The sequence below is a fragment of the Salarias fasciatus genome, chromosome 8 (assembly GCF_902148845.1).
Source record: "Salarias fasciatus chromosome 8, fSalaFa1.1, whole genome shotgun sequence".
NCBI classification, from domain to species: domain Eukaryota; kingdom Metazoa; phylum Chordata; class Actinopteri; order Blenniiformes; family Blenniidae; genus Salarias; species Salarias fasciatus.
Genome location: NC_043752.1, coordinates 14,486,660 through 14,511,994, shown reverse-complemented (window position 1 = coordinate 14,511,994; position 25,335 = coordinate 14,486,660). Strand labels below are relative to the sequence as shown.

Sequence of the window (25,335 nt, the reverse complement as noted above, 5' to 3'; positions counted from 1 at the left end):
ATTGCCATTTCTGTGAACTGCAGGCTTTAAACATTTAGAAGGATGTTAAAAAATATATGAAGATATCAATAGTAGGGCTTTTTAAAATAAATCCATTGGATGAAAACCCCGGTGTTTTCCAGTTTTATGGAGACAAATGCGCCGTCAAATGACTGCTGTAAATCCAAACATGACTCGCTGGACTGGATTCAAGGCGAAAGGGGGATGTTCTTCACTGAGTGGACTGAACGCGGCGTTCATGTGATTCTCCTCCCCGGCGGCCTCCCGGAGACTTGGTAATCACCATAGGGTGCATTTAGAGCGCACTGCCCATCCTGGCTTATCTATGGAGGAGGCAGATAAGAGCAGAGAGGATCCAGCCTGCCATGCCAGCAAGGATAAAGAGGCTCAGGTTGAAAGAGGGCCACGGTGTGACGGCAGAACCCTTAGCCAGCAGGATAGTATAGGATCTGCAAGCGTATGAGTGGAAGGAGCGAGCGTGTGTGTGTGTGTGTGTGTGTGCAGGTGAAACAGACTCGAGCTCCACGTGTGGTGAGAATGAGAAGCCTCCCAACGCAGCGTGAGAGTAGCATGTGCTTTGTGGCCAGAGGCTACATTTCTGTTGATTTGGGAACGCTCACCCCTTTTCCTTTTGACTCTCACCTTCGCTAACACTTTTATGTGATTCTGCATTTTTTTCACCGTCATTTGACTGGATTTATTAAATTCTACAAGGCGTGTGTTGAGGATACGTTTCATATTTTAATTGTGTTTCCGAATTGAGGAAATGTCCCAGTTTTACCGCTGGACTTTGTCAACAGGAGAGCCAAAAATATCTGTTCCAATTTCTGACAGCAGATCAAATTCATTACAATTATGTGGCTAAAAGTAGACGCCTCGGCACACGGGAGGAGGGTTACGAAAAAATCTGGGAAATCTTTCAGATTTAAATGAATAATGTGCAAAAAGAACCGTTCAGTACAGTCCGATCCTCCGCTTCCAATGAACGCTGACAAAGATCTGCTATAGCTCCTCATCCATGGCTCCCTTTTCGGTCGCCTCTGTATTAAAGGTCGCTGTGAGGTTATCGCACAAACCTGCCCTTTGTTATCTCTTTAAAATTGGGAATGAAAAGCCGAGGAGTGCGGCACGCCGGCAGTGTGAGCAGCGTTGTTTAAAAGCAGTGATTTATTAGTTAATAAGTGGGTTCCTGGAGTGTTATCGCAGGGCTGCGTGACCTTCGGCGCTCTCGTCGGGTCGGACGTGAAGAGGAGCTGATTGCTTTGTCTCGACTCTCGTTTTCTGCCGGCTTTTGTGTGGAGTGTAGCTCAGGTGAAAAGCCACTGCCGAGCAGCCACTTGCTAAATTTAGGCTGCCCTTTGCGCAAAGTTGCAGTTAAGTGCTTCTTCCTAATGTTCTCTCCTCTCTCTCTCTCTCTCTATCTCGCTCTCCTTACGGATTTCTTTTTGTCTCCTGCTTTATCGCTTTGTCATTCTCTCTCTCTTTCATCCGCCTCAACCCTCCCTCAATCGCTCTGCGATATTTCGCCTTTCTTGCTGCCTCTCCCGCCCCCCCCCCCCCCCCCCCTCCCGTTCTCTCGCAGCACAAACGCCATGCCCAGACAACCACCAAGTACGTGGAGCTGATCATCGTGGCCGACAACAGAGAGGTAGGCGGAGGTCGTGCACACTTCACCTTGCTCGCCGTCCCCTTGATGAGCTGTTGTCCATCCACGTCCCTCCGCATGTATAATTTCGCCACTTGACTCACAAATGAGGCGGCTCTTTTATGCGCGCTCCCTCAAATCTTACCATCCCAAAGCAGGCTGAGAGGAGAGATTCTCTCCGGCCGGCGCGGGACATGTGGGTCAATGTCATGCCGAATAAATGCCGGATATAAGACAAGGTGGCGGAGGTTATCTCTGTAGCCTGAGCTCCGCCGAGGAGCCCTTTGATGATAGTGGCAGCAAGAGGACTTTTTTTTTTTTTCCTGAGCTCCCCAAATACTGTCTCCGGTGATAATAAACACTCGCCGTCTCCTTCTCCACTCTCTTTGTTCTGCCCGCTTGTTTAGTTCCAGAAACAAGGGAAGGACATGGAGAAGGTCAAGCAGCGGCTGGCCGAGATCGCCAATTATGTGGACAAGGTAACAATTGAATCAAAAAGGAGCGACGCAATGTGGGAATGTGATTTATTAGAGGTCACGTCAAGCATGGTGAGAATTAACCGACCGGCGAGCAGAGGCTGATTGGATTATGAACGGATGATCAATTTCATAACTCGGCCGAGAAATGTTGCGAAGAGGCCAGCGTAATAGATTGTGTGCAGTGGGTGGCATTTTAATAAAACGGAGGCAAAATATAATTTATTCATGTGGAAGGGGTGGGGGGGGGGGCATGGTGATAAATGTCTGAGGATTTGGTCATAGACCCCCGATGATTTTAACTGACTATTTCAGAGCCTTTGGGCTTTAGAAGGTAATCTTCGGTGAGAGAGTGACAGAAAAAAAAAAAAAAAAATCGCTTTAAGCTCATTCCCCTGAAACCACAGCTCGCTCACCCCCCCCCCCCCCCCCCCCCCCCCCCCCAGTTCTACAGGGCTTTGAATATCCGTGTGGCCCTGGTGGGCCTGGAGGTGTGGAGCGACGTGGACAAGTGTCCCATCACTCAGGACCCCTTCACCACCCTGCACGAGTTCCTGGACTGGAGGAAGGTCAAGCTGCTGCCGCAGAAGCCGCACGACAACGCCCAGCTCATCAGGTCTGTCACACACACACACACACACACACACGCACAGTCTCGTATTTCTATCCTTGTGGGGACCTTCCATTGACTCCCATTCATGTCTAGCCCCTAACCCTGACCCTTACCCTAACCCTAACCCACACCGCAATAAAGCCTAACCCTAAAGAAATGTTTTTGCACTTTTACTTTTTTCAGTAACAACAACATGGTCAAGAAAACACTGTTTGTCCTTATTAGGACCGGAAAAAGGTCCCCACAAGGCACGTTGTTTCACGTTTTGCTATCCTTGTGGGGACATTTGGCCCCAACAAGGATAGAAATACAAGAACGCACACGCACACACACACACACACACACACACACACACACACACACACACACACATCTGCCAGGCTTTGATTGGAACGATTCAACAAATACCTCAGAAAAGGTGTTTTGCGTTGTTGGCTATTTTTTGGTAGCTCAACTGGCAAATAAGACTTTCCCGACCGGCAACTTTTTGAGTTCCCATCTAGAATAATGCGCCGCGGCGAAGCCTCGCCACGGCCGCGGACAAACTTGTTTTTCAATAAGGCTTAAGGCAATTTCACGTTCAGGCCTAATTAGAAACCAATGAACTGTTCCCTGCTCATGTAGCAAGGTCTTAAAATATGTTGGCTTTGAAATGTTAACCAGCTGCCGCCGCGCATTTGCATGATCGACCCCTGCAGTCCTCCAAACACTGCTCGGCAGTCACAGGTGATTCAGCATTACCACCAGTCATAAACTCTCCGGGCTGCTAATATAGACAAATGCTGTCTGCGGCTGATATGATAACCAATTATGTTCCTCTTTTTCTTTGTTTTTTCTTAGCGGAGTGTATTTCCAGGGCACCACTATCGGTATGGCGCCCATCATGAGCATGTGCACCGCCGAGCAGTCTGGAGGGATCGTCATGGTACGTGCAGAGACGCGTGCGCATCTGCTCAGGCCGTCCCGGAGTAAACAGCCATTTCTTGTGTTTCTGTGTTTCTCAGCAGAAGCATATTTATTCCTCCCCCTCCTTCACTCTCTGCCTCGTTCGCCCTCCCGTCTAACGTAATGCTCTCAGATTCCTTCCCCGGGTCTCCTGTGCGAGGGTTGAGCTGAGGATTCCAGAGTTGATATCAACTTAACTTCAGGGTGCAGACATTGCTAAGTTTTTTTTTTGTTGTTTTTTTTTTTGTTTTTTTTTTTCCCAGGAAGGCCAAGTGAGGGTATCCATGGTGCCCTCCGCTTTATTCTGATTAATGAGAATGTGTATCGATTGCGCAAGCGGAGACCTTAGCCTCTTAATGAGGTGCAACAGACAAGTGAATTTAAGGGTACAGCGTGTCGGCGCTTGAACGAAAACGCAAGGCCGAGTCGTAATTGGTGCCCAGTTACAAACCGCAACCCCAGACTGTGCGCCTCCGCCGTGTTGCTCCTGCACTAGCCGTGCCCTCATTTTATTCGGGCTTGTGTGTGAGGGACTGTTTGTCTTGGGGCCTTACTTGGCTGGTGAGGTTTGGCAGTTTTCTCCCCAGATGGTTCTTCGTTCTTATCCTCCCAGATGGGAAAGCGAGGACTCGGTGATTATGATGGAACTGCATATACGCATACTTCAAATAGCAGACAATGGTTAATCTCAAACCACACACTCCTCTGTTTGGCAAATCAAAGCTTTCTTGTCTCAGTCGTGTCCCTTGATTTACTCCCCACCTTTAAACTCATTAGTTAGATTTTCCCTGAGGGAGTCGCTGCGATTCTTCCACGCAGTAAAAAAAAAAAAAGAACTTTACCATCCATTCGCAGGCATCTGGAATCTTCCCACACCAGACCTGATTGTTGCATTAATTTAATTGGTGTGGTGCAACACAGAACAGACAGTGGCGTGAAGCGCCCTCTCAGGCATTTCGCCGTCATCTGTTGGCAAAGGCGCCCGGGTTCTTCCAGGAAAACGGGATCGGAGTTTACAGGCCCGGTCCAGGGCCCTCGCACTGGGGATGCGGCGCTGACAGCTGATGACCGTTACTTTCAAAAAGCCCCCAGCAGAGCAGTTCATCAACCCGAGTCTCGACTCGCACGGCTCTCCTGAATAATGCACGGTGACGGAGGCCTCCAGAGGCAAGGTGCTCTGACATCCAGCTCTGAATCCGTGAAGAGCCGATCGCCTCCCCCCCTTACATTATTCATGCAGCCTTTTCACGTGTTCATGTTTTACACAACTTGCAGGAAATCCTCATCCAACAGCAGGCTTAACTCACTGTGTCAGTTTGCTTTCTTTGGCTGTTTGATTATCTTTGCTGAATTGCGAGTGTCATTTTTAAGAGGTCCTCTTAAATATTATTATTTTTTTCCCCCTCCATCATCCAAACGATTTACTAGTTTTGCTTGGAGGATGTCTTTATTTGCAGCGATGAAGCTGCACATCTGGCGCTGTCAGAGTTTGCAGGCAGAGCTGTAGGGTGACAGCCTGTAGTTTGCTTTCATTTCCCGTCTCGGTGCCACAGCGCCGTGAACAGAGGAAATGCTCCGATAAGCACCGATCCGGCACGACTGTGTGTTTAATCTTGGCAGTATGCAATTACGCTTACTTGTTCTGAGTTATGTTTCTCCAGTGTTTCCATTAGGGAGCAACAATTTGGCTCGCATTAATGGTTTTTGTTTTTTCTTTTTAATATTATTTTGTATATTTCCTCTGAGTATGTATTCAGAAACGTTCCTAATTAGCTGCTCGTATTGTTGCTGCAAAAACAACAAAAAAAACCGCAAACTGTACAAATCCGATTGCCTGTAGCATCGTGACTCGCCTGCAGATACACAAATAGATCAGAATTGTCATGCAGAGGAGTTTTTCAGAGGAAGTTCTCATGAGGTGAAATGACATTTCAGTTTTGTCCGATTGATCTGTGACGGCAGGACCATTCGGACAACCCCCTCGGTGCCGCGGTCACTCTGGCCCACGAGCTCGGACACAACTTCGGGATGAACCACGACACGCCGGAGCGGGGCTGCGGCTGCAGGGTGACGGTCGACCGCGGCGGCTGCATCATGACTCCCTCCACCGGGTGAGTGTCTGGCTCCGCGGCTACGAGTCAATAAATCCAAGAGTCCTTACCGCAATATCCATTATTGTCTGGGTTTTATTTCAGCTCATTTAACTTCACAGCTAAATCCAAAACCATTTAAAATACATCACCGTGAAGTCACGCCATCCTTCACTTTGAATTAATTTACTCACTTGTTAAATACGAGTGTCTCAGAAACCCAGATTGTGATCTTACATAAATATTATTCCTCATGCTCTCCTGCGGTAATTTATTGTCTGCTGAGCAGTAAGCAAATGATGGCGTTTAGCTGTTGGGCCGGCGGGTTTGTGGCGGATCCCGGGGCAATATGACTCATTCTGAAGGGGAAGTCAACGGTTGAGTGGCCGAGGCGGCGCAGACTGACCCACGTGACGCAGTCCATCTCCGTGTGAAGCGAGAACAGCAGCAGAAACGTCGGTTACCGGAACGGCAACCTCTCAAAAAGTCAAACGCGCGTCGAGACTAATAAATAATTTGCTGCAACGTGGAGTGTTTTTGCAGCAGGACTGAGCAGATGCACGGGACGCTCTGGGTGGAAACGCCGCGGCGTGTCCGCTCCAGCCAAGGTCCGGCGGTCTCTGGGAGCCTCCGACTGGGGTTCACGCTGGAAACATCCCTTTCGTGTTTGGTTTGGACCAGAACCATGAAAAACACAGTAACACGAGTCCTGATTGTAGAAACAACACAGCGCAGAGATGTAGGTTTATTTTTAACCCTGATTGAGGGGATCCCTGACCACAGGCTTTTCCAAAAACGGCAACACAGCGACCTTGAAAAGAAAGAGTGAGGTGAAGTTAAAGTAAAGTGGCAGCGCTTCGTTCTTCTTCTTGTGTTTTTCTGTCTCTACGACTCTCCCCTTCTCACAGACCGCTTGAGCGATGCTGTTCTTTGACATACATGCAACTTTAATGTTTGAAAATCTCTCTCGTTAAATAGTTAAATACCTCTGAAAACTGTCTATTAGACACTTACACTGAAGGAAAACCTGCCACCTCTCCCTCAAGCGCTCTTCATCTAGTATGCAGCAGTGATGAACTTCCCTAAGTGTGAAAAACGCTGTTTGTTCTAAATTCGGTCGACAGAGAAACCAAATAAGATCTGAATACATTCCGTATTGTTTGATTCCCCGCAGAGTGTGTGTATTTCCATTCCAGCAGATGAAAGAAGGAAATAATCTAATCCTTGGTTTAGAAAAAAAATCCTCTCTACTACTCTTTATTGTACCATATTGCTGCTGTGCCGTTTAATCCGGGATTAGGAAAGCAATACATTCAAATGAGGATGTTTAGGAACTCTCGATTCCTGTCTGACTCTTCCATTAAGTCCAGATCTGCGGCATATGACTTTATCTGAGGTAGTGTGAGGATTTGAAATGCCATAGTGCCACACACACACACACACACAGGATTTGTTGCAATCACTTGAATGACGTCCATTGTTTCTAAAGGGGGCCGCCATGTTTTTCCAATCAGGAAATCGGGTCTTTTGTAAGCTCAGTGTGATCACTCAGAACCGTTTGACTTAAAGCCGGGGCTTGAAGGAGCTGGCACAAAAGGCCCGCTGATTATTAGCCGCGTCAGTCGGTTAAAAAAAAAAAACAACAAAAAAAAAACATTCATGTTCAGCCAGTCTGAAGTATCCTGTGAGGGCTGTTTTTGTATTTTGTCGTTGATTTGACTGCCTGGGGTTCGTATGACTTGACATATCCACAGGTGTGTGCGAGTGTGTGTGTGTGTGTGTGTGTGTGTGTGTGTGTGGCTTCATTAAAATAGAGCGCACAGTAGCTTTGATACATTTAAACAGACTGCGCCGCCCTGGCCTTGCTTGGTCTCCACGATTTCAGCCAAACAGATCATGAGTTTCAGTTTATCATTATTACGGAGGCTGGGCTGTTGGGGGGGTGGGGGGGGGGGGGGGTGGGGGGTGGGGGGGGGGGGGGGGTTGACGGGTCGGCCTGTAAAAATGCGAGCTGTCCCGGTGCCAGCTGCACATCTGCACAGAGCGCCGCTTGTTTCCCGTTCAAGCTGGTCACGGCCAATTGTTGTGTCCCCCTCTCCATCCATCTTTCCATCCACCACCCCCCCTCCACCTAAATGAGAACAGGCTGGTGTTTCTCATCCTCTGAGATTACGTCTCTCCGAAACACATGCAGGAACACACACACACACACACACACAGACAGAAAATGAATTCCTGCTGGCGACATGGACAAGAACATACTTACATGCACAAATATACAGAGAAGAAACGCGTCTCTTCAGTCATGCCGCCTTGTGTTTGGTTCAGATGATTTTAAATTTCCATTATGCTCCGTCTAAAGGTTCAATCATTAACTCTGAGAACATTTTTCTGCTCACTTCTTTCATCAACGAAGAGATTCTTTTTTTTTCCAATGTCACAAGAAAAAGGTATTTTCTGAAATTGTTCACAAATCTGGGGATAAAAATAAAAATCGGAGCATAATCGAAGAAAAGGTAAATTGCATGCCAACTCAACCACAAGATTGAAATTGGATACAGTGTTTTGTTTTGTTTTTTTTTTTACGTGAAGTTTTCACACAGAATATCTTTCATTTTATCACCGATTTAGACAAGCTGCTGTGTGATTCAGCCAAAATAGGCTTATTTTCCAGGCGAATGCAGATGATACCTTTGTTTATGTGCGAGGCAGAATCATTTTGTCTCGTTGAATAGAAAGTCATGAACATTCGCAGCTCTAGTTTCGTTACAAAGCCCTTTGCAGAACCTCAGCAGATGTTTCATCCATATTTTGCCAATAAAATAAGGTCAGTTTTTTCTGTATCAGAACATGACAGAGGCTGATGTTGTTCACTTGTCGTGAAATTATCAGGAATCACAGAAAGTGAGTCCAAGGCATGGAAATGTGACCTGTGGCTCGCCGAAGAACAGGACCTCTCTAGTCCGCCTTGTTTAATTGGGTCCGTGGGGAAATTAATGTGTGAATGCTCTTCAGTATGTCCAACACAGCCAGACTGCCAGGCACTTCAGGCCAGCAGCAGATCATATCACCTCATGCCATCGCCGAGAGCTCCGGCTCCACATGCACAAAGGAATCTGGGAAATTCATGAAGCTCCGAGTGAAGTAACTAGTGTTTTTTTTTTTTCTTTTTCTTTTCATAAAACATTTCTTATTCTTACTAACTTAGCTTTTTCATATTTAAACCATAAGATCAAGGTCTTCTGAAATGTAATAAAGCTTCATTTACACATAGCTTAGTGGTGAAATATGGCCGTGGCTTTATAACATCAGTCTGCCACAAATTCATCTTTCTTTATCAATGGCCATGTCTGGGTTTTAGCCACCTGCATGTTTTTCAAGCAATGGAGGAAGTCCAAAATGTTGGGTTGATGGATTCACCTTCACTTTCTTTGCAGTTTAGGTTTTTAATTGAAAGGAACTCCTATCTCATATATCTCTAAAGTCCTTCCAGGGACATCATTTCCTATAAATGTTCTAAAATATGGGTTATCTGTCAAAGTTTACCTCCTCTTTGAAGCAGCAGGACTGTCTGCCTGCCTCCGTCACCGCAGTATTATCACAGTGTGGGGCGCGTCACCGAGGCTTCAGATAGACCTGGAAATAATTCTTTATCACAGACCTCCCACAGATCCATTAAAGCCTTGTTTGGCTGTTGCTGCAGCTTAGTCTCAGCGATTGCTTTGTGCATTCTATGAACCATCAACTGCGGCACCTCGGAGGCTCCGGCTCCGACCTGTCAGATGCCGACTGCAGGGAACACAAAGCGCGGCGGAATAATGGAACTGGAGCGGAAGCAGGAGGGGAGTAATGCAAACATGTGAGATAGAACAAAGAAGCCACGCAGAGATTCAACAGGATTCAGGACGGCCAGGGCGGGATGAGAACAGGCTCGAAGACGGCAGATCCAGATTGAGTCTGGTGGCCCAGACTTTATTAGGTTGTCTCCGGGGTCCTCGGTTCACCGTCAGGCCCAGATGTGCCTGCCATAACCGGCCCTGGCACCGCTCTGTTAGCCCAGGGGACTGCAGCTGCTAAATGCCATCCGCTGTAATTCATGGGTGCCTCTGCCTTTTCACAGCCATTATTCCTTCTCCCACCCCCAGACTGTTGCAGGGTAGACCAATTATTTCTGTATTGCCTCTCATAAAGAACAGCTGGATCCCCGGGCCGGCTCGCGTATCTCAGAGTTACAAAAAAGGGGAAGGAACGAGGACGTGAGTGTTTGTCACGCGTTGCACGGGCTCGTAATTGAAGAACAGCGCCGAGTTCATGGGAATTGAATGAATGCATCAACTGGAGGAAGCAGCTTCGGCTCCGACTTTAAAGGCGAGGTGGGAATCAACAACAGGAAGTGACCTTCTAATCGAACGGCAACCTTGACAGCTGTACATCAGAGCGGAGAAACAGAAAACCTGCACACAATTATGGATGTTAAATACGGCTTTTTCTTTGTAATTGACCTTTCCCGTTGTCATATTGATTCACTACAAATCCACCCTGAGCTTTCACCCAGCACAACCTGTGAGGAGGGGGGGAGGTCAGCAGTAATGAGCGATGAAAGCTGCCTTCACACAAATGGGAAAATCAGAGAAAAGCCAAGAATTAGGCAATGTCAAAACATCCACGGTGCCCTGACGTTTCATGAAGAGCTACATTAGATGTGAAATCCCAATCAGAGAAGGAGCAGGCTTTGAATGAGCCAGAAATTCCTCCTTTCTGAAAGTCAAAAACACAAAAGGGGGGAAAAATGTCTTTTTTTTTTTTTCAGCCAGCAGATCTGACTTGAGCTTTCAGCCCGAGCTGCAAACAAATCTGCCGCTCCGCCACATTCATACTTGTGTATCAATAGAAAATCCTCAGCGATTTGCATTTATTAGGCTGCCGATGACAATTACAGAGCTTTGTTACCCCCTCAAAACATGTCTCAGGCTTTCCAGGAAGTGGCACTCATGTTCAAGCTTTTCTTGAAAGAACTGCAGTTATTATAAGTTGTGTAAAAAAACTGTTACAGCGTTCCCTTCATTTTGGAAAATACACGATGCACTGAACGTCTGAAACGAGCAAACTTTGTTAGTTTGCTTATCTGATGCTGAATGAATTAAAGTTAATGCATTTTGAGTTAAAATCTCTAAATTACTGCTCGGAAAGTTTTACAAGTGCAGTCGGTCCGCTGGGTCGTTTGCAGCCGTTGTTGCTGTGCTCAGTGTTTATAAGCCCCACATAAAGACGGCGGACGCAGGGAAAGTCTCTCTGACCCGTGCAAAGAAGGAAAAAAAAAAGTCGCTCTCACTCGTGGGAGCTGGGAGCGCTGGAGAGGTGCTCAACATAAGTTTCAAAAATTGCAATTAAAAATTCAATAGCTCTTGCTGAAAGTGATATTTGGACACATAAGTTGAACTAAATCTCTTCTCCGCACCATTATCCTCCTCACACACAAAGACAATTACAGATAAAAGTGTGAAAATGATGTGCAGAGTCGCCCATTCAGGCCCCCCAGCTGTAAAGTTTATAGTGTCTGTGTAGGTATTAAAAACCTTGTTATTGTGCCTTTATATCAACAACCGCACGGACGATGAGATACAATCTGGACATGTTCGTGCACGTTTTACACGCGCACTGTCATCCCAGGTCCTATATTATCGCAGAAATGCTCAATAAAGCCGCACGAGGTCTTTAACGGAGATTTTTGGCAGAGGCGGCCCTGGGCTGTGTGTGGACCACCCCCTCTCTCTCTCTCCGCTCCAAAAACAATATTAAAAACACACAAGTCTCCCATTTCACCCCAAATTTATGGGTGTTGCAAGTCTTGCAAAGGAAGCACTTTTTGGATTGGAGTTTTTATGATCTCCTGTCTCATAAAGCATGTCTAATCAGATCTCTCTCTCTCTCTCTCTCTCTCTCGCTGTCCTCAGAGAGTGGAGTCACAGGGGCTCTGATGGAGCTTTGGAGAGGGCGCCCGGCTCCGGATCTTAATTGATTTTGTGATTAGCAGCAATTAGCGCTGATTTTCATCAGGGATGAAGAGGGTCCTTGTCGATCGCTCACCGAACTTGCCTCTCCCGCCGGCAGGTACCCGTTCCCCACGGTGTTCAGCAGCTGCAGCAAGAAGGACCTGGCGGCCAGCTTCGAGAAGGGGGTGGGGATGTGCCTGTTCAACATGCCCGAGGTGAAGGTGCTGTACGGCGGGCAGAAATGCGGCAACGGCTACGTGGAGGAGGGAGAGGAGTGCGACTGTGGGGAGCTGGAGGTGAGAGCGCCACGGGCCGGAGCCGCTCTCCGATGCTTCACACGGCTAATGAAATGGGGAAAAGTAGAAGTTTGTGCAGCGCAGAACAACATATCCCAAGGAAACAGCAAATCGCTGACCTCGGTTTTAAACCTAATGAGCTGATGCAAGGACGTTTCTCAGAGTCCGGGCGCAGAAGATGTGCTTGGGAGAAAACATGTGTATTATGGTGAAATCCGCTCTGAAAGAGAGAATTCCACCTTGTCAACCTGTGAGTTATTGAACTGATTCACAGCAGGGCGTCGTCGTGCACGAAGTTGCTCGCCGCTCCCGCCGCCGGGCGATAAAACAGTTCATCACGACGCAGAGACACGCTGACGGGCGCAGAATTATGAAAATGTGAGAGAGGGCTGTAATATGATTTGGAAAGGATTTCTTGACTTACGTAAGAGCCCAAATGAGTCTTTTGTGATGTGTTTACACCTTTATACCCGAGCTGCTCGGGCTCCGGCCCCGGTCCGCCTGAAAGTGGCCTTGTCCTTAAAAACAAAGAAACTATCGTAAGCCCCCGAGGCGCGCGCCAGCAGCAATAATAAAGCTCTCCAAAGAGTGGAGAGCTGCGTCATGCCAGCCCAGGCCAGATCACAGCGCTCAGACAGCACCTCTCTCCACCATTAAACAGCCTCATTAAAAAGCCCGGGTCCCTCTCCTCACAATCACAGACTACTTCTTTTCAGCATGACTCCTCTTGCCTCTCTTGGCCCCGGGGACCATGGGAAAAGGCCCTTAATGGTTTTCATGCTGAAAAGAAGTTCTGGAAGGCCCATCATGTCAGCTGTGTCCCCCTGCCAGCTCAATCCGTCCACTTCCTCCCGACTCTCACTGCACTCGCATTTTCACTGGATCCAGACTATAATGGCAGGACGGGAGGGGAAAGAGGCGGCCCTCGGGGGTCCATCAGCCTCCCTGTGAGAGATCATATATGCACAGGCAGCCACACACACACATACACAGGGCATATCATGCACTCTGAGCCTTGATTGAATTCTGGCTTCCTCGTTGTATCACGAGGCGGAGAGTTGCTGATTGGTGCCTTGCATGGGTCACGATAAAGGCTAACATGAAGCAGATGGCCCTCCACGGTGAGATGGGAAAAATATGGCGCAAACACCGTCTTCCTCTCTCTGCGCAGAGCTGGTAAATGATCTAACTGTTTGTTCCTTTAGGAACAATCAAGCCCAGAACTGGACACACGCACATGAAGAATTCCCATATTTTAAACGTGAATTTCACTCTTCACCGGCTGAACTGCATGAAGGCTGAGTAACAATTAAAAGGGTGTGTTTAATGTGTAGGTGGGCATCACACTGCTGCATTAGTATTCAGTCCTGTTGAGGCGGTGGTGGTTACACCCACCTGCCCACAGACGGGATAATTAGCTGGAGGAGGGCGGCGTTAACCTCTGGGTGCTACAACCCGCCGGTACGGTTCATGATATAAAGTAATGATGCAGAGGAGCCCCAGCATGCTGCCGGAGAACATAAATTTACACAATAAGCTAATCAAGCTGTTTTATGAGCAATTATGTTTGATTCCATCCATCTTCTTTACTGCCGGATACAGATGAGGGGGGCCGGATGTGGATGTACGTTCTCAGCCCATCAGAGGTCAAACAATCGCACACATTTCTAAACGAATATCTTTGTTGTTCTTGATTGAAGGTGGGGGTTTTTTTTGTCACAGTGTGTGTTTTTCTTTCCTCTCCTCTTCATTTCACTATTTACTTCACAGTAGAGTTCATGGTTTCAGGGGTGTGGAAATCCTGTCAGATGGAAACTTTGCTTTTCTCAACGCTGGAAACTGTGTTTTCCTTTCCTCTGCCAGTTTTTTTTATAAGTTGCTATGGAGTCCTGCGTTCCCTCTGATAACAAAGTATTTGCTTTTTTTTTTGCCTCCGAGGTGAAATATGATCTCTTTATGCTGACTTAATTTTTCGTGACTTTTGTTCCCCCGTTTCTCACATTTCTTCGCCCTCTTTTCCTCTGCTTGAAGGAATGCATGAATCCCTGCTGCAACGCCACGACCTGCACCCTGAAAGGAGACGCTGTCTGCGCGCACGGACAGTGCTGCCAGGACTGTCAGGTGACGATCCTCTGCTCAGTCGGTCATTTCAAAGCATTTCCACTGCAGTGTTTTTCGTCTGTTTGGCTTCACGTGTGTTACCCGTGGCTGCAGCTGAAGCCGGCAGGCACCCCCTGCCGCGAATCCAGCAACTCCTGCGACCTGCCGGAGTTCTGCACGGGCACCAGCCCCCACTGCCCCTCCAACGTCTACCTCCACGACGGCCACGCCTGCCAGAACGTGGACGGCTACTGTTACAACGGCATTTGCCAGACGCACGAGCAGCAGTGCATCACGCTGTGGGGCCAAGGCGGGTGAAACACTCCCCTTTACTGTTTGGCTACAGGTTAAAAAAAAAAAAAAAAAAAAAATGGCGGCTGACTTCATGTTGTGTTTTACAGGAGCCAAAGCGGCTCCAGGTATCTGCTTCGAAAGGGTCAACTCAGCAGGAGATCCTTATGGCAACTGTGGCAAGGACTCCAAAGGTTCCTTTGCCAAATGTGAAGCACGGTAAGACCTGATGCTCTCACAGGATCTGTGCGGATCTCTGAAAACGCTTCCTTTTCAAGAGCCGGGAAGCTGGCGCAGTCGCACCTTGAATTCGTTATTTTACATCTCATTAAACTGGAAAAATAAAACCCTGAAAACACATCTAATCTCCTATTTTGACCAAATGAACAACAACTTATTAATCTACCATCAACAAACAGCTTTAGCACAGTTAACGCTAAACAACTTCAGTAATTTTAACGAAGCAGGTAAATTTCATAGTAAAACAGACACACATCCACACATACATTAGTAATTATAAAGCATAAATAACCTAAAACACTCACAGGCATTTCTTTCCAAGGGGTCATTACTATGCTGTATTCACCAGATGAATAATTGAGACGGTGAATACCTTTTACTGTCTCCATGCTATTTCCCTTTCTTGTTTTTAATTCTCTCACCGCTTTCTCAATAAATTGTTTTTCTCCTAATACCAGTGCAAAGACAACAATAACAGCCAGTTTGACTTTTTTTTTTAGCATCCTAAATACAGTCAGCAGCAAACAAATACATCTAATTGACTTGATTGTATCTAAGAAACACGCTTATATACAGACTGACCATTTATAAACTCATAACTCATTTACATAATGTGCTTTTTCAATGATATTTGAATACAAGTTGTTTATTCTGGAGCTGTACTGTTGCTTCATCTATTAGAATATGTCATTAGAAATTAAAAAAAAAAAAAATCCCAAAGTGGTTCGAGCTTTCCAGTATGTGCAAATTTGCTTAATTTGCCATTTTTGTGACATTTAATAATCCAAACGTAGAAAAAGCGGCTGACACAGTGGAAAATCGTGATTATCTGCAGCCCTAAGTGAAGCTTTTAGCGTAATTCAGCAAGTTTCACCTCATTGAAATCTCTCAGGCTGTGATCTGAAAACCAATATAAATAAGCTGACAGTTTCTCTAATTGGTCAGCGAGAGTGAGAGGAAATATAATAATTCACTGTATGCATGGCCCTCTGGGAAAACCGCGATGTGCAGTTCCATAACGGCATCGCTGTTCTCCGTGTTGTGTTTGCAGAGATGCTAAGTGTGGCAAAATCCAGTGTCAGGGAGGGGCCAACCGCCCGGTAATTGGCACCAACGCCGTCTCCATCGAGACCAACATTCCCCTGCAAGACGGGGGGAAGATCCTGTGCAGGGGGACGCACGTCTACCTGGGCGACGACATGCCGGACCCCGGCCTCGTCCTCACAGGGACCAAGTGCGGAGACGGACGGGTGAGAGCCCGAAATCTCTGTCCAGATTACCCGCTTCACTGCTTTTAGTGTTACTGTAGTATTAAAAATCACATCTACAGGCGTTTAAGAGTCACCAAGCAGCCTTAAATGTCTGTTTTTGGACTGTAGGATGAAATCAGATTACCCAGAGACAGGTTTGTTTTACATTTTTGGACTTTTAGCAATGAAAGGTGAAGAAAAAATACTGTTCCATTTAAAAGGAAAGTGGAAATGTAAAATAGAGTCTCCATTTAAGTCTCTATCTTGGTTGCAGATTGGAGAAATGAGTGAGATATTTCACCCAAGTTCCTCTGGGTGTGTCCTTCCTCTCATTGTTGACCCATGATTCAGTCTATTTGGCTTCTCCCCGCAGTCATTAATTTACCCGCCGGTCACTCCGCCGATGCCGTTACTCCATTTAAGTTTAATTTACTCGTCTGCCAGCGTCCGGCCTCTGGGAGGCTCCGGCCTCTCTGCCCACTGCTTCTGAATGAAGGCGTGGCGCCTCTAATAAGACACATCATAGCTCGTGAAAATCAGCTTTGATACAGTCCTGAACAAAATCCCAGTGCGGTGGCATAATTACATTTCATGCTGTGCTGATTTAGATTTGAAGAGGTTTTGTCGGTTGTAAATTAAGAGAAATCTCGAGTCGAATCCGCTTGTTTTGTTTTTTTTCTCTCTCTCTCTCTGAAAGATTAAAGGGTTGAGAGTTTTACTGACGTGCTCTTTGAGCTCGCCCCGTCAATTTTTAATGTCTTTGTCTGCTTCAGATGTGTCTGAATCGTCAGTGCCAGAATATCAGTGTTTTCGGCGTGCTCGAGTGTTCGGCCAAGTGCAGCGGCCGGGGGGTGAGTGCATTACCTCTCATCCTTTTGGAGCTGTGAAGAATTAATGTGATAGCAGTGTATCTCAAATCCCCACACACACACAAACAAGACGACTTTCCAAAAGCGGATTTTCACTACAATGTGTTGAAAATACCCAGCATGCACTGGTTTGAAGGGGGGGTTTACTGTGGCTTGCAATCAATCACCCTTAATGCTGAAAAGCTCAATCAATTAGATATAATGATTTAATTTATGCTTACCTTTAAGCGCCATTCATCATACTTCAGGCAGTCGTCCTTGTCCTAAAAACTGTTGAAATTTAAACTCCAGATTCTTTTTCAGGGGCAAAAACCCCCAAAATGCCCCCCCCCCTCTCTCTTAGAGATGAAATATGTAGCTTTGTGGTATTAAATTCACGGGTAGCTCTCAGTGACGGGTTCATTTGTTCCCTTCATTAAACATAAAAAAAAGAAAAAAGAAAAGAAACAGTTGCGTCTGTCTCTTAAAATCAAGCCTCTCCAGTTATTATACGACCAGATTTGTTTGTCTAGCTCCGGTTAAGACGTATCAATAAAACCCCAAGGAATGTTTTACTCTGAAATAAAAAGGATGTTGCTCTTCTCGGAGAGAGGGTACCCCTGCACGCACAGATCAGATCAAGATGTTGCCTTGGGGGGGAATAAAACAAAAAACAAAAAAAAAGAAACCCCACCTGGTCCTTATTACCCAGATAGGGAATCCTGCGTGACTTTTCTCCAGACCCACCGGCTGCACGTAGCAGGAAAAGGAGAGATGTCTGCTGTACTGGTTGATAGTAGAAGCTCACCTCAACCTTAATCACTTTAAATAATTGAAATATAGTCTGAGGAATAATAATGGAAGCTGTTTACTCCTTTGCAAAATAAGTGAAATCGTTAAAGTCTGCACCCGATTTCATCACCATAAACTGATTTTTTTTTTTCTCTACACACACTCAAACCTCACAGCGTCCTTTTCGTTACACTTCAGGTGTGCAACAACAACAAGAACTGTCACTGTGAGGCTCACTGGGCGCCTCCGTTCTGCGACAAGACGGGCTTTGGAGGGAGCGTCGACAGCGGGCCCATCAGACTCGCAGGTGAGCGAGCGGCGATTGTGGATGACTCTAAATGCCGAGACGGCTTCTGGTGTCGTGAAGCGACTTGCTGCAGCTCGGGCTTCGTGTCCTGAGTGAGGACAGAAGCTTCAAGCAAAGTGCTGGAAAAGTTTTCCACATCTGAGGAGCAATGCTGTGAATCGTCCCTGGGAATAGGAAGCGTGGCGATCAAACCGTCGAAATCAGATTCTGCTTCCTTGGTTCCAGACGCTGCGAATGTGACGGTGGGGATCCTCGTGGCTCTGCTCACCCTCCTGGGAGCCGGGCTGATCATCTGCGTCAAGAAGAAAAGCGTGCTGGGTCTGCTCTTCACCAGCAAGAAGAACCCAATCGAGAAGCTGAGGTGGGATCATTAAATAACGCACGGCATCGCATGTCTTTGTTCCACGCGGCGAGGTTTACAAATGCTCAAATGAGAGACGGGCTTGTTTATTGGCGAGATTTTCAGAATCAGTCACACTCTGAAAGCAATTACATCAACATTTAATTTGTTTTGATTCAACAATCTGAGATATATTACCCTTGTAAATAATGCTGTCTAAATATAATAAGGTGTTCAATTAGAGGTGTGTGTATATATATTTATTTTTGTTCTTCCTGTGGTGTGTTACAGATCAGTCAGCGCTGCAATCAGCGGACCGTCTGCTCCGAACCAGCCTCCTCCGGCGAGCGCAGCGTCTCCGTCTCGACCGGCGCCGCCCCTGCCGCACACCGCCACCATCTTCAAGGTCACTAGATCGCGCGTCCGCAGCCGACGGGCTCGTTAGAAGCGCGTCTCGGAAGGCATTCGTACAGTATCCGAGTCAGACAAGCAGAGACTCCAGCAACAGATGATCCCGCCGCCGCCGCCGCCGCCGCCGCTCCGATAAGGCAAATCACTTTCAGCTGGATTGACGTGTTGTTTTCACACAAATGGCAGCTCATTCAAATCCAATTAAATCACCTCGCCCTGCGCGGACATGCAGAGGAGGCGGCGATAATGGAGTCCCAGCATGCTCAGGCTTGAATACATTTCGTGTCATTAACAGCTGTCTGTTAAGGGAGGAATTGATTTCTCTGCGTGTTTTCCCACATGAAGGACAGCGGGGCCGCCACTTACTCGACATCTGAAGTCATCCTGTTGCTAATATTTCCAACACAGGGAATGTATTTCCTTTCTCTCTTTTTTTTTTTTTTTTTTTTCCCATAATGACTTGTGTGGCCACGACACCGTGTATGTTAACCACTCCATTACCGCCCTGACGCTGCGTGTAATGGGGGCCGGCACGTGATCGATTGAGCCGGCGCGGTTAGAAGGATGCGCGGTGAGAGGCTGGCGCATGCGGGCCGGGCGGGCCGCCGTCGCGTTAACCGTTTTCGGTCGCCCAAACACGTGGCTTTCATTTGCCGTCGACGGTAAGAGGAGAAAGGATGTGAGGCCGTTTGATGTGAGCTCGGTGCAGGTGAGGTCATTTTCCAGTCGTAGGGAGTTCTGCTAAACCGTGCACATCTGGCACGCTCAACATGTTGGCTCGTTTCTCAGTGGGAGCGTGTGTGGGCTCCTTAGCCTTGTCCGTCTTCAAGCGAGGCCGAGCGGGCGCTCATGAGACCGTCGCTGGTCTTCGGTTATGATAAGTTACCTGCAGAGGACTTGAGGGAAAACTGGAGCAACAAGAGGGATCGCTTGATTTATGTGTCTGACAGCAACAGGAAGAGGAGAGGCTGACGTCCATGTTTCTGATCAAAAACAGACGCTCTCTCCTCGCTGACCGGCGTTTCTAAACTCCTGATGCCGGCTTTCATCTTCCTTGCAGTCTCCACACCGGGGGCCGGAGTCGGGCCCTCCGCCGGCGGCCCCCTACCCGTCCCACAGCCTCCGCCGGCTCCCCCAGTGCCCCCCGGTTCACCTCAGACACCCGGTGCCCCTGTCCCTGACCCTGTCCCTCTCCCCGGGCCCCGGCCAGCCGAGACCGCCGGTGCCCCCGCCCCACCGGGCCCCCCCGCCGCACATCCACGTGGCGTCGTTCCACAGCGCCGCACACCACAGCTCCTGCAGGATGGTCATGGTGAGTGAGTTTCAAACATTTCATTGGACGGTGTTACGAGGACGACGCTCGCCGAGTGTTCAGATCGGCGTTCAGACGTCGGCGGTTTTCACGGTTCTTCTGCGTCCCGTAAAGCCCCCGAACGAGCAGCATCCAGGCGAGACGGGAGTCGAACAACAGAAACCACGACATAAATAATGGAAACAGAGCCAGACTCGGGAGGCGGGGGGGAGTATTTCCAAATATCACAGGGTGGTAAAAACTCACTGCCACTGCCGTTCCGTGGAGTTTTAGTTCTGGAAGTGCAGAAAGACAAAGGTTGGGGTGTTAAATCCCCTCTGTTTGTTTTTAATCCAGTTTCACTGTTGTCCTTTGAGGTTTAAATCCAGAGAAGCAAAACGAGGAAGACAAATGTATCAATCGATTAACGCAGATTCCAGATAATCGCTGCAACGTTTCACCCAAATTCACAATTTGTCAGTAGTTTTCAGGCATAAGCACAAAGGAATTCGCTTTTTTTCCCTTTTGTTTTGTTCCGTTTGATTTAATTCTGCTTTGATTGACTACTTTTTTGGTTTTTTGGAAGGAAATGTTTTTGAAGAGTTCCTCCTGGCTTTGAAAAAACTGATGATTATGGTTTTAATATGAAATCAAGAAAAACACAAACGTTCATTAGTCGCAGCTCCGAAGGAAACTCTGAATGGGCAAATAAATAAAAGCAATTAAAAAGAAAAAAGTAAAGTACAAGCGAGTTGCTGCCTGAAAGCAACCATAAGGTGCCTGGATGTAATTAATGCCAGAGATTGTGGTTTAACCTTTTGGGAACAGAATGAATAATGAAAACTGGTTCACATTATTACTGTTTCCACTGCAATATATTTCTGAAATGTCTTCTCTTGTAGTGCGCTCTCATTTTCCACAGTTTCTCTTACAAATTGGTGATAAAACAGTATTTAAAAAGACATATGTGACTGGGATTTACTTCTGCTTGGCCTTTGGAGGCTGGTTTGTGACCACAAAACAGAGCATGTTATTATTTTACATGAATGTGAGAAATAAACAGAAACATTATAGAACGAATAGCACAATACGGTAGAGATTTGAAAATACTCTAAAAGGAGTAACCTTATTTCACTTTTCTTTTCTTGTTCAGAAGGTGACATGCAGCAGCTGCTGGCAGAGTTTTAGGAAGTGGCTGTTGAAGTCGGAGTGATTCCTGTTGGCAGCAGACTTCAGTGCATCCAGCAGCTGTTTGGCAGCTCCGAGATGTGAAGGACAGGAGTAAAAAACTCCCCCCCCCCCCCTGGAGACAACCGTGTGGGGCGGGTATAGCGAGGAAAAAAAAGCTGTTTATATTTATTCATCTATTTTCGATAATACTTGATCCGTCCCCGGAACACTGGAGCCAGTCCGGGGTCATTCCAGGTCACAGTCTGAGCAGGAACGCCACCCACAGCATAGAGTTCAGGACAGATTAGTTAAAACTTTTCTATGCAGGTAAATACAGAGTGTTTCTGTCGGTGAGGGAGGGTTCAGCCCTGTGGATCCTTTTCTCTTTGTCTTTTATGGAATTCGCCCTTCAGCCATGCAGGAGAGGATGAGGTGAATGGACACCAAATGGGGACGAGAAAGCCGGCCCCCGTGACCTCAGTGTTTCAAAGAAGATTAAAACCACATGATAGATCTTCTCACAGCGGTTCCTCTGTCAGGGGAACCCTGGAGCCTGAAAGAAGCAGAGCGTCTGACTGTGAGTGCCACCTGGTGGGGATCCTCATATCATTATCTCAATGCTGTCTGTCTGTCTGTCTGTCCTCCGCCAGGAGCTGGAGAAGCCCAGTGCTCCTCAGAAACCCCTCCCCGCTGATCCCAGGAGCTCCCGTCTGCTGCGGAGTCCGTCCAGGCTGCAGGGCCCGGCTCCGGTCCAGGGCCCGCCCGCCGTCTGTGACTCCGTGGCGAAGCCCGGCGTGCCCCGACCTGTGCGCCCCCTCCCTCATCTAAACAGGTGAGCACCGGATAGCTTTTAAAAAAATGATCCCAAAGTCTTTTTTTCCACTCACTGAGAGATCTCCCTCCTCCAGGTCGAGTCCAAAGCAACCCCCGACACTACCAAAGCCTTGCGTGATCGCCAACATCAAGTACAGCAGCTGAGACTTTGTGCTGAAGGGACGCTGTCGTGACGAGACACAAAAACTTTTTTTTGCACTATGAAAACTCTGACAACCTTAAAAGAAAGATGGCGGTGTGCGTGAGTTCCTGAATCGGCAGATCCGCCGTGTCCCTTTGGTGCTCTGTCTCTGAATGGTGCTACGAGTCTGAGCTCAGGTACATGTAAAGTATTTATATTCCGTATTTATTACCACGCAGTGCACTGTGTCAGACACTTTTACTACACGGTAGCAATTCTGACTTTTTGATTACCTGTTTAATTTCACTTCTTATTTTTTTTTTCAAATGATTTTTAAGAAGGAAAGAAGCAGGTGTTTGGTTTTTTTTTTGTTTTGTTTTTTAAGAGCCAATCTGTGAAGAAGCGATTGCAGGTTTGCTTTTGTGAAACGTGTTTTAATGAAGGGAACCCTTTACTATATGGTGTGGACTGTTGTGCAATCACAGATAGGATTTTCAGTCCGTTCGGAACCTAAACTCGTTTTTTTTCTTGAAGTGTTTTTGCTCTCTGTAGCAGTCCGACGAGGCTTGAAAAACAAACACACCGAAAGAAAAAGTTGCATTTCTGCAAAAGTTCGTGGGTGCGTTTGGGAATTGGAGGGAAGAGAGGCCGTTTTTATGCAGGTCGGCTCTTCCCTCATTTATATTACCGAGAAGAAACCAGTTGAATTCTTAAAATGTCACTGAGTTGCCATTTCCTCTTCATTAACAAGACCCAGGGAGCTCACTGGAGGGAACTGGGTGCCGAGGTGTGAACCGAGCACTGATCCAAAACACGGCAAGATCAAGGAAGTATTCATCCCTCCGAGAAAGTAAACCCAACTGTTTGCTCTGCTAAAGGTCATGTGTGTTTTCGGTGTTTCTCTCTGTCTCCACCAAGGCCTCTGATTAAAATCGTGGAATCGTTAAGTTCTTTCTTAACGCAGAACTCACCGGTAAACAGCCGCTGCTTGACTGCAATGTTAATAGCTGGATTTTAAATCATGTTTTTTTTTTTTTTCTCACCCTCTCTCTGATAGGAAAGGATAGTTTCACTTCACAAGGACACACTGTTTTCCACTTAAAAATAACTAAATCTCTACCCTGAGTCATTTAAGATTAGCACTCAGTTTTTGAGTTTTCAACATTTTTTGTAATACTTTGGCTGCTCAGATTAGTTCATTCAAAATACTCAACAATCTGGAAGCAGGAAATGATCGATCTTCTATCATTTTTACTGAAATGCAATGCAGCGATTATATATACACTTTCACATTAATCTGCATTTCCTTTAAGCACAGCTGTCTGATGTGTAGGCTGGATTCTGATATGGACTGAATTTTGTTACTTTTTTGATACAGTTATCTTTATACCGATGCACTAGTTTTGCATTCATCGCTTTGTTTACTTGGCTTTTCCAGTGCTACGTGTTCACATTAAAAGACACTCAGAAGTCTGTATGTTATTGTGCGATCGTGGAGCTGGGAAATACAAAAGTTGAGAGCATTTCACCCAACAACCCCACAAGAATCTGCAACTGAATGTCACAGACTCTATTCATTGTTGTCATCACACTGAGATACCAATACATCAATAAAATTATGACTTTACCTTCATTTAAATTGAAATATTTCTGATGCTTGTTGCTTGCCAAACTTTGCAACAAGGTTGTAAATCCAATGTGACTCCTGGAACTCTCAGCCAGATGTGTTTTTTAACTCATAATCTGGACTTTTGTGCTTCCCAGTTACTCGTGAAAGCTCCGTCATGTCTGTTTCTCGTATGCTGTGTTACAGGTGAACACATTTTCATAGTGAATGCTTTTTTTAATGATCATTTGACACATCATGTGTATAAAAAAAACAAAAAATGGAAAAGAAAAATGTCTTCTCGTGTCAGTGTCTGGTCATGGTATTTTGAACACTTGAGCTGTATTAGTAAAACTGTTTTCAAACACAATAAAACCTTTGTAATTTATGTTTTTTGCTGGGGTTTTTTCAAGCTAATTTGCCATGAAGATCAGTTCTATCTATGTTAAAAAAAAATTAAAGAATTGAATTCACATTTTGTTCAGTGACACATATTTCTCTCATGAACATGCTTCAAGAACAATGGATACATGTCCTAAAATAACCTTTTGCCAGTAGCCTTTAACTTTAATGCACGAGTTAAAGTGTATTGAGACGGTTGAACGTGGTAACAGCAGTAATTTAATATTGAAAAAAATGTTTCAGGCAGGTTTGAGACAAACTATTTAACAATGACAGCCACAACAGCTTAGCTTGTTTAACAGCCTGAGCCTTCGTCTAAAAGTAATTTGACAAGGTCTTTGTGAGGGATAAAAAAACACTGCTTAAATCAATACAGTTCCAGGACTGGGTGCTCACTGTTGCCTTTCAGGATGCATTTGAAATGGCTGGGTGCAGCTGTGTGTGTGTGTGTGTGTGTGTGTGTGTGTGTGTGTGTGTGTGTGTTCTTGTATTTCTATCCTTGTCGGGGCCAAATGTCCCCACAAGGATAGCAAAACGTGGAACGACGTGCCTTGTGGGGACCTTTTTCCGGTCCTAAGTAGGAGAAACAGTGTTTTCTTGACCATGTTGTTGTTACTGAAAAAAGTAAAAGTGCAAAAACATTTCTTTAGGGTTAGGCTTTGTTGTGGTGTGGGTTAGGGTTAGGGTAAGGGTCAGGGTTAGGGGCTAGACATGAATGGGAGTCAATGGACGGTCCCCACAAGGATAGAAATACAAGACTGAGCGTGTGTGTGTGTGTGTGTGTGTGTGTGTGTGTGTGTGTGTGTGTGTGTGTGTGTGTGTGTGTTATTTTAAAGATCAGTGTGGTGAAGAAAGAATCCCTTGCTGATGAGAAACTGGAGCAATCCATACAGTAACAAGGACACTGTGCTGCTGATGGGAAGATCCTGAAACCATACACAGTCATCTGGTGACAGCTGGAGCCACTTCTGGATGAGGATGGAGGCTGGAAAGCGATGGCTGCATACATGACATGTATATACATTGATTAAAAAAAAAAAAATCATCTGTTTTGGGGTGTCATCAGATAATTAGATAATTACACAATAATTCCCTGTGTCTCTCTTTTAGTCCGTGCTCTCTCTCTCTCTCTCTCTCTCTCTCTCTCTCTCTCTCTCTCTCTCTCTCTCTCTCTCTCTCTCTCTCTCTCTTTTTTTTTAACTTCCGTGTTAAAAACACGGCCCGTAGAATTACTAATATTTCTTAATACCGAAGTATTCCCTGGTGCCCTAAAA

General features: G+C 46.4%; 1 protein-coding gene across 1 annotated transcript in view; it reads left to right on the top strand.

Annotated features, from left to right (window-relative positions):
* adam12a (ADAM metallopeptidase domain 12a) overlaps positions 1-22,395 on the top strand; it is a 66,427-nt gene extending 44,032 nt beyond the window's left edge. Inside the window, exons 7-23 of the mRNA XM_030098141.1 lie at positions 1,583-1,648; positions 2,053-2,124; positions 2,568-2,737; positions 3,575-3,659; positions 5,642-5,790; positions 11,881-12,058; positions 14,090-14,179; positions 14,273-14,468; positions 14,560-14,668; positions 15,741-15,939; positions 16,713-16,790; positions 17,778-17,886; positions 18,112-18,247; positions 18,518-18,632; positions 19,698-19,949; positions 21,749-21,930; positions 22,007-22,395. Of these exons, the coding sequence (XP_029954001.1) occupies positions 1,583-1,648; positions 2,053-2,124; positions 2,568-2,737; positions 3,575-3,659; positions 5,642-5,790; positions 11,881-12,058; positions 14,090-14,179; positions 14,273-14,468; positions 14,560-14,668; positions 15,741-15,939; positions 16,713-16,790; positions 17,778-17,886; positions 18,112-18,247; positions 18,518-18,632; positions 19,698-19,949; positions 21,749-21,930; positions 22,007-22,076 (2,256 nt within the window). The 3' untranslated portion in view covers positions 22,077-22,395. The remainder of the gene's footprint in view (positions 1-1,582; positions 1,649-2,052; positions 2,125-2,567; positions 2,738-3,574; positions 3,660-5,641; positions 5,791-11,880; positions 12,059-14,089; positions 14,180-14,272; positions 14,469-14,559; positions 14,669-15,740; positions 15,940-16,712; positions 16,791-17,777; positions 17,887-18,111; positions 18,248-18,517; positions 18,633-19,697; positions 19,950-21,748; positions 21,931-22,006) is intronic.
* Positions 22,396-25,335: the final 2,940 nt, after the last annotated feature.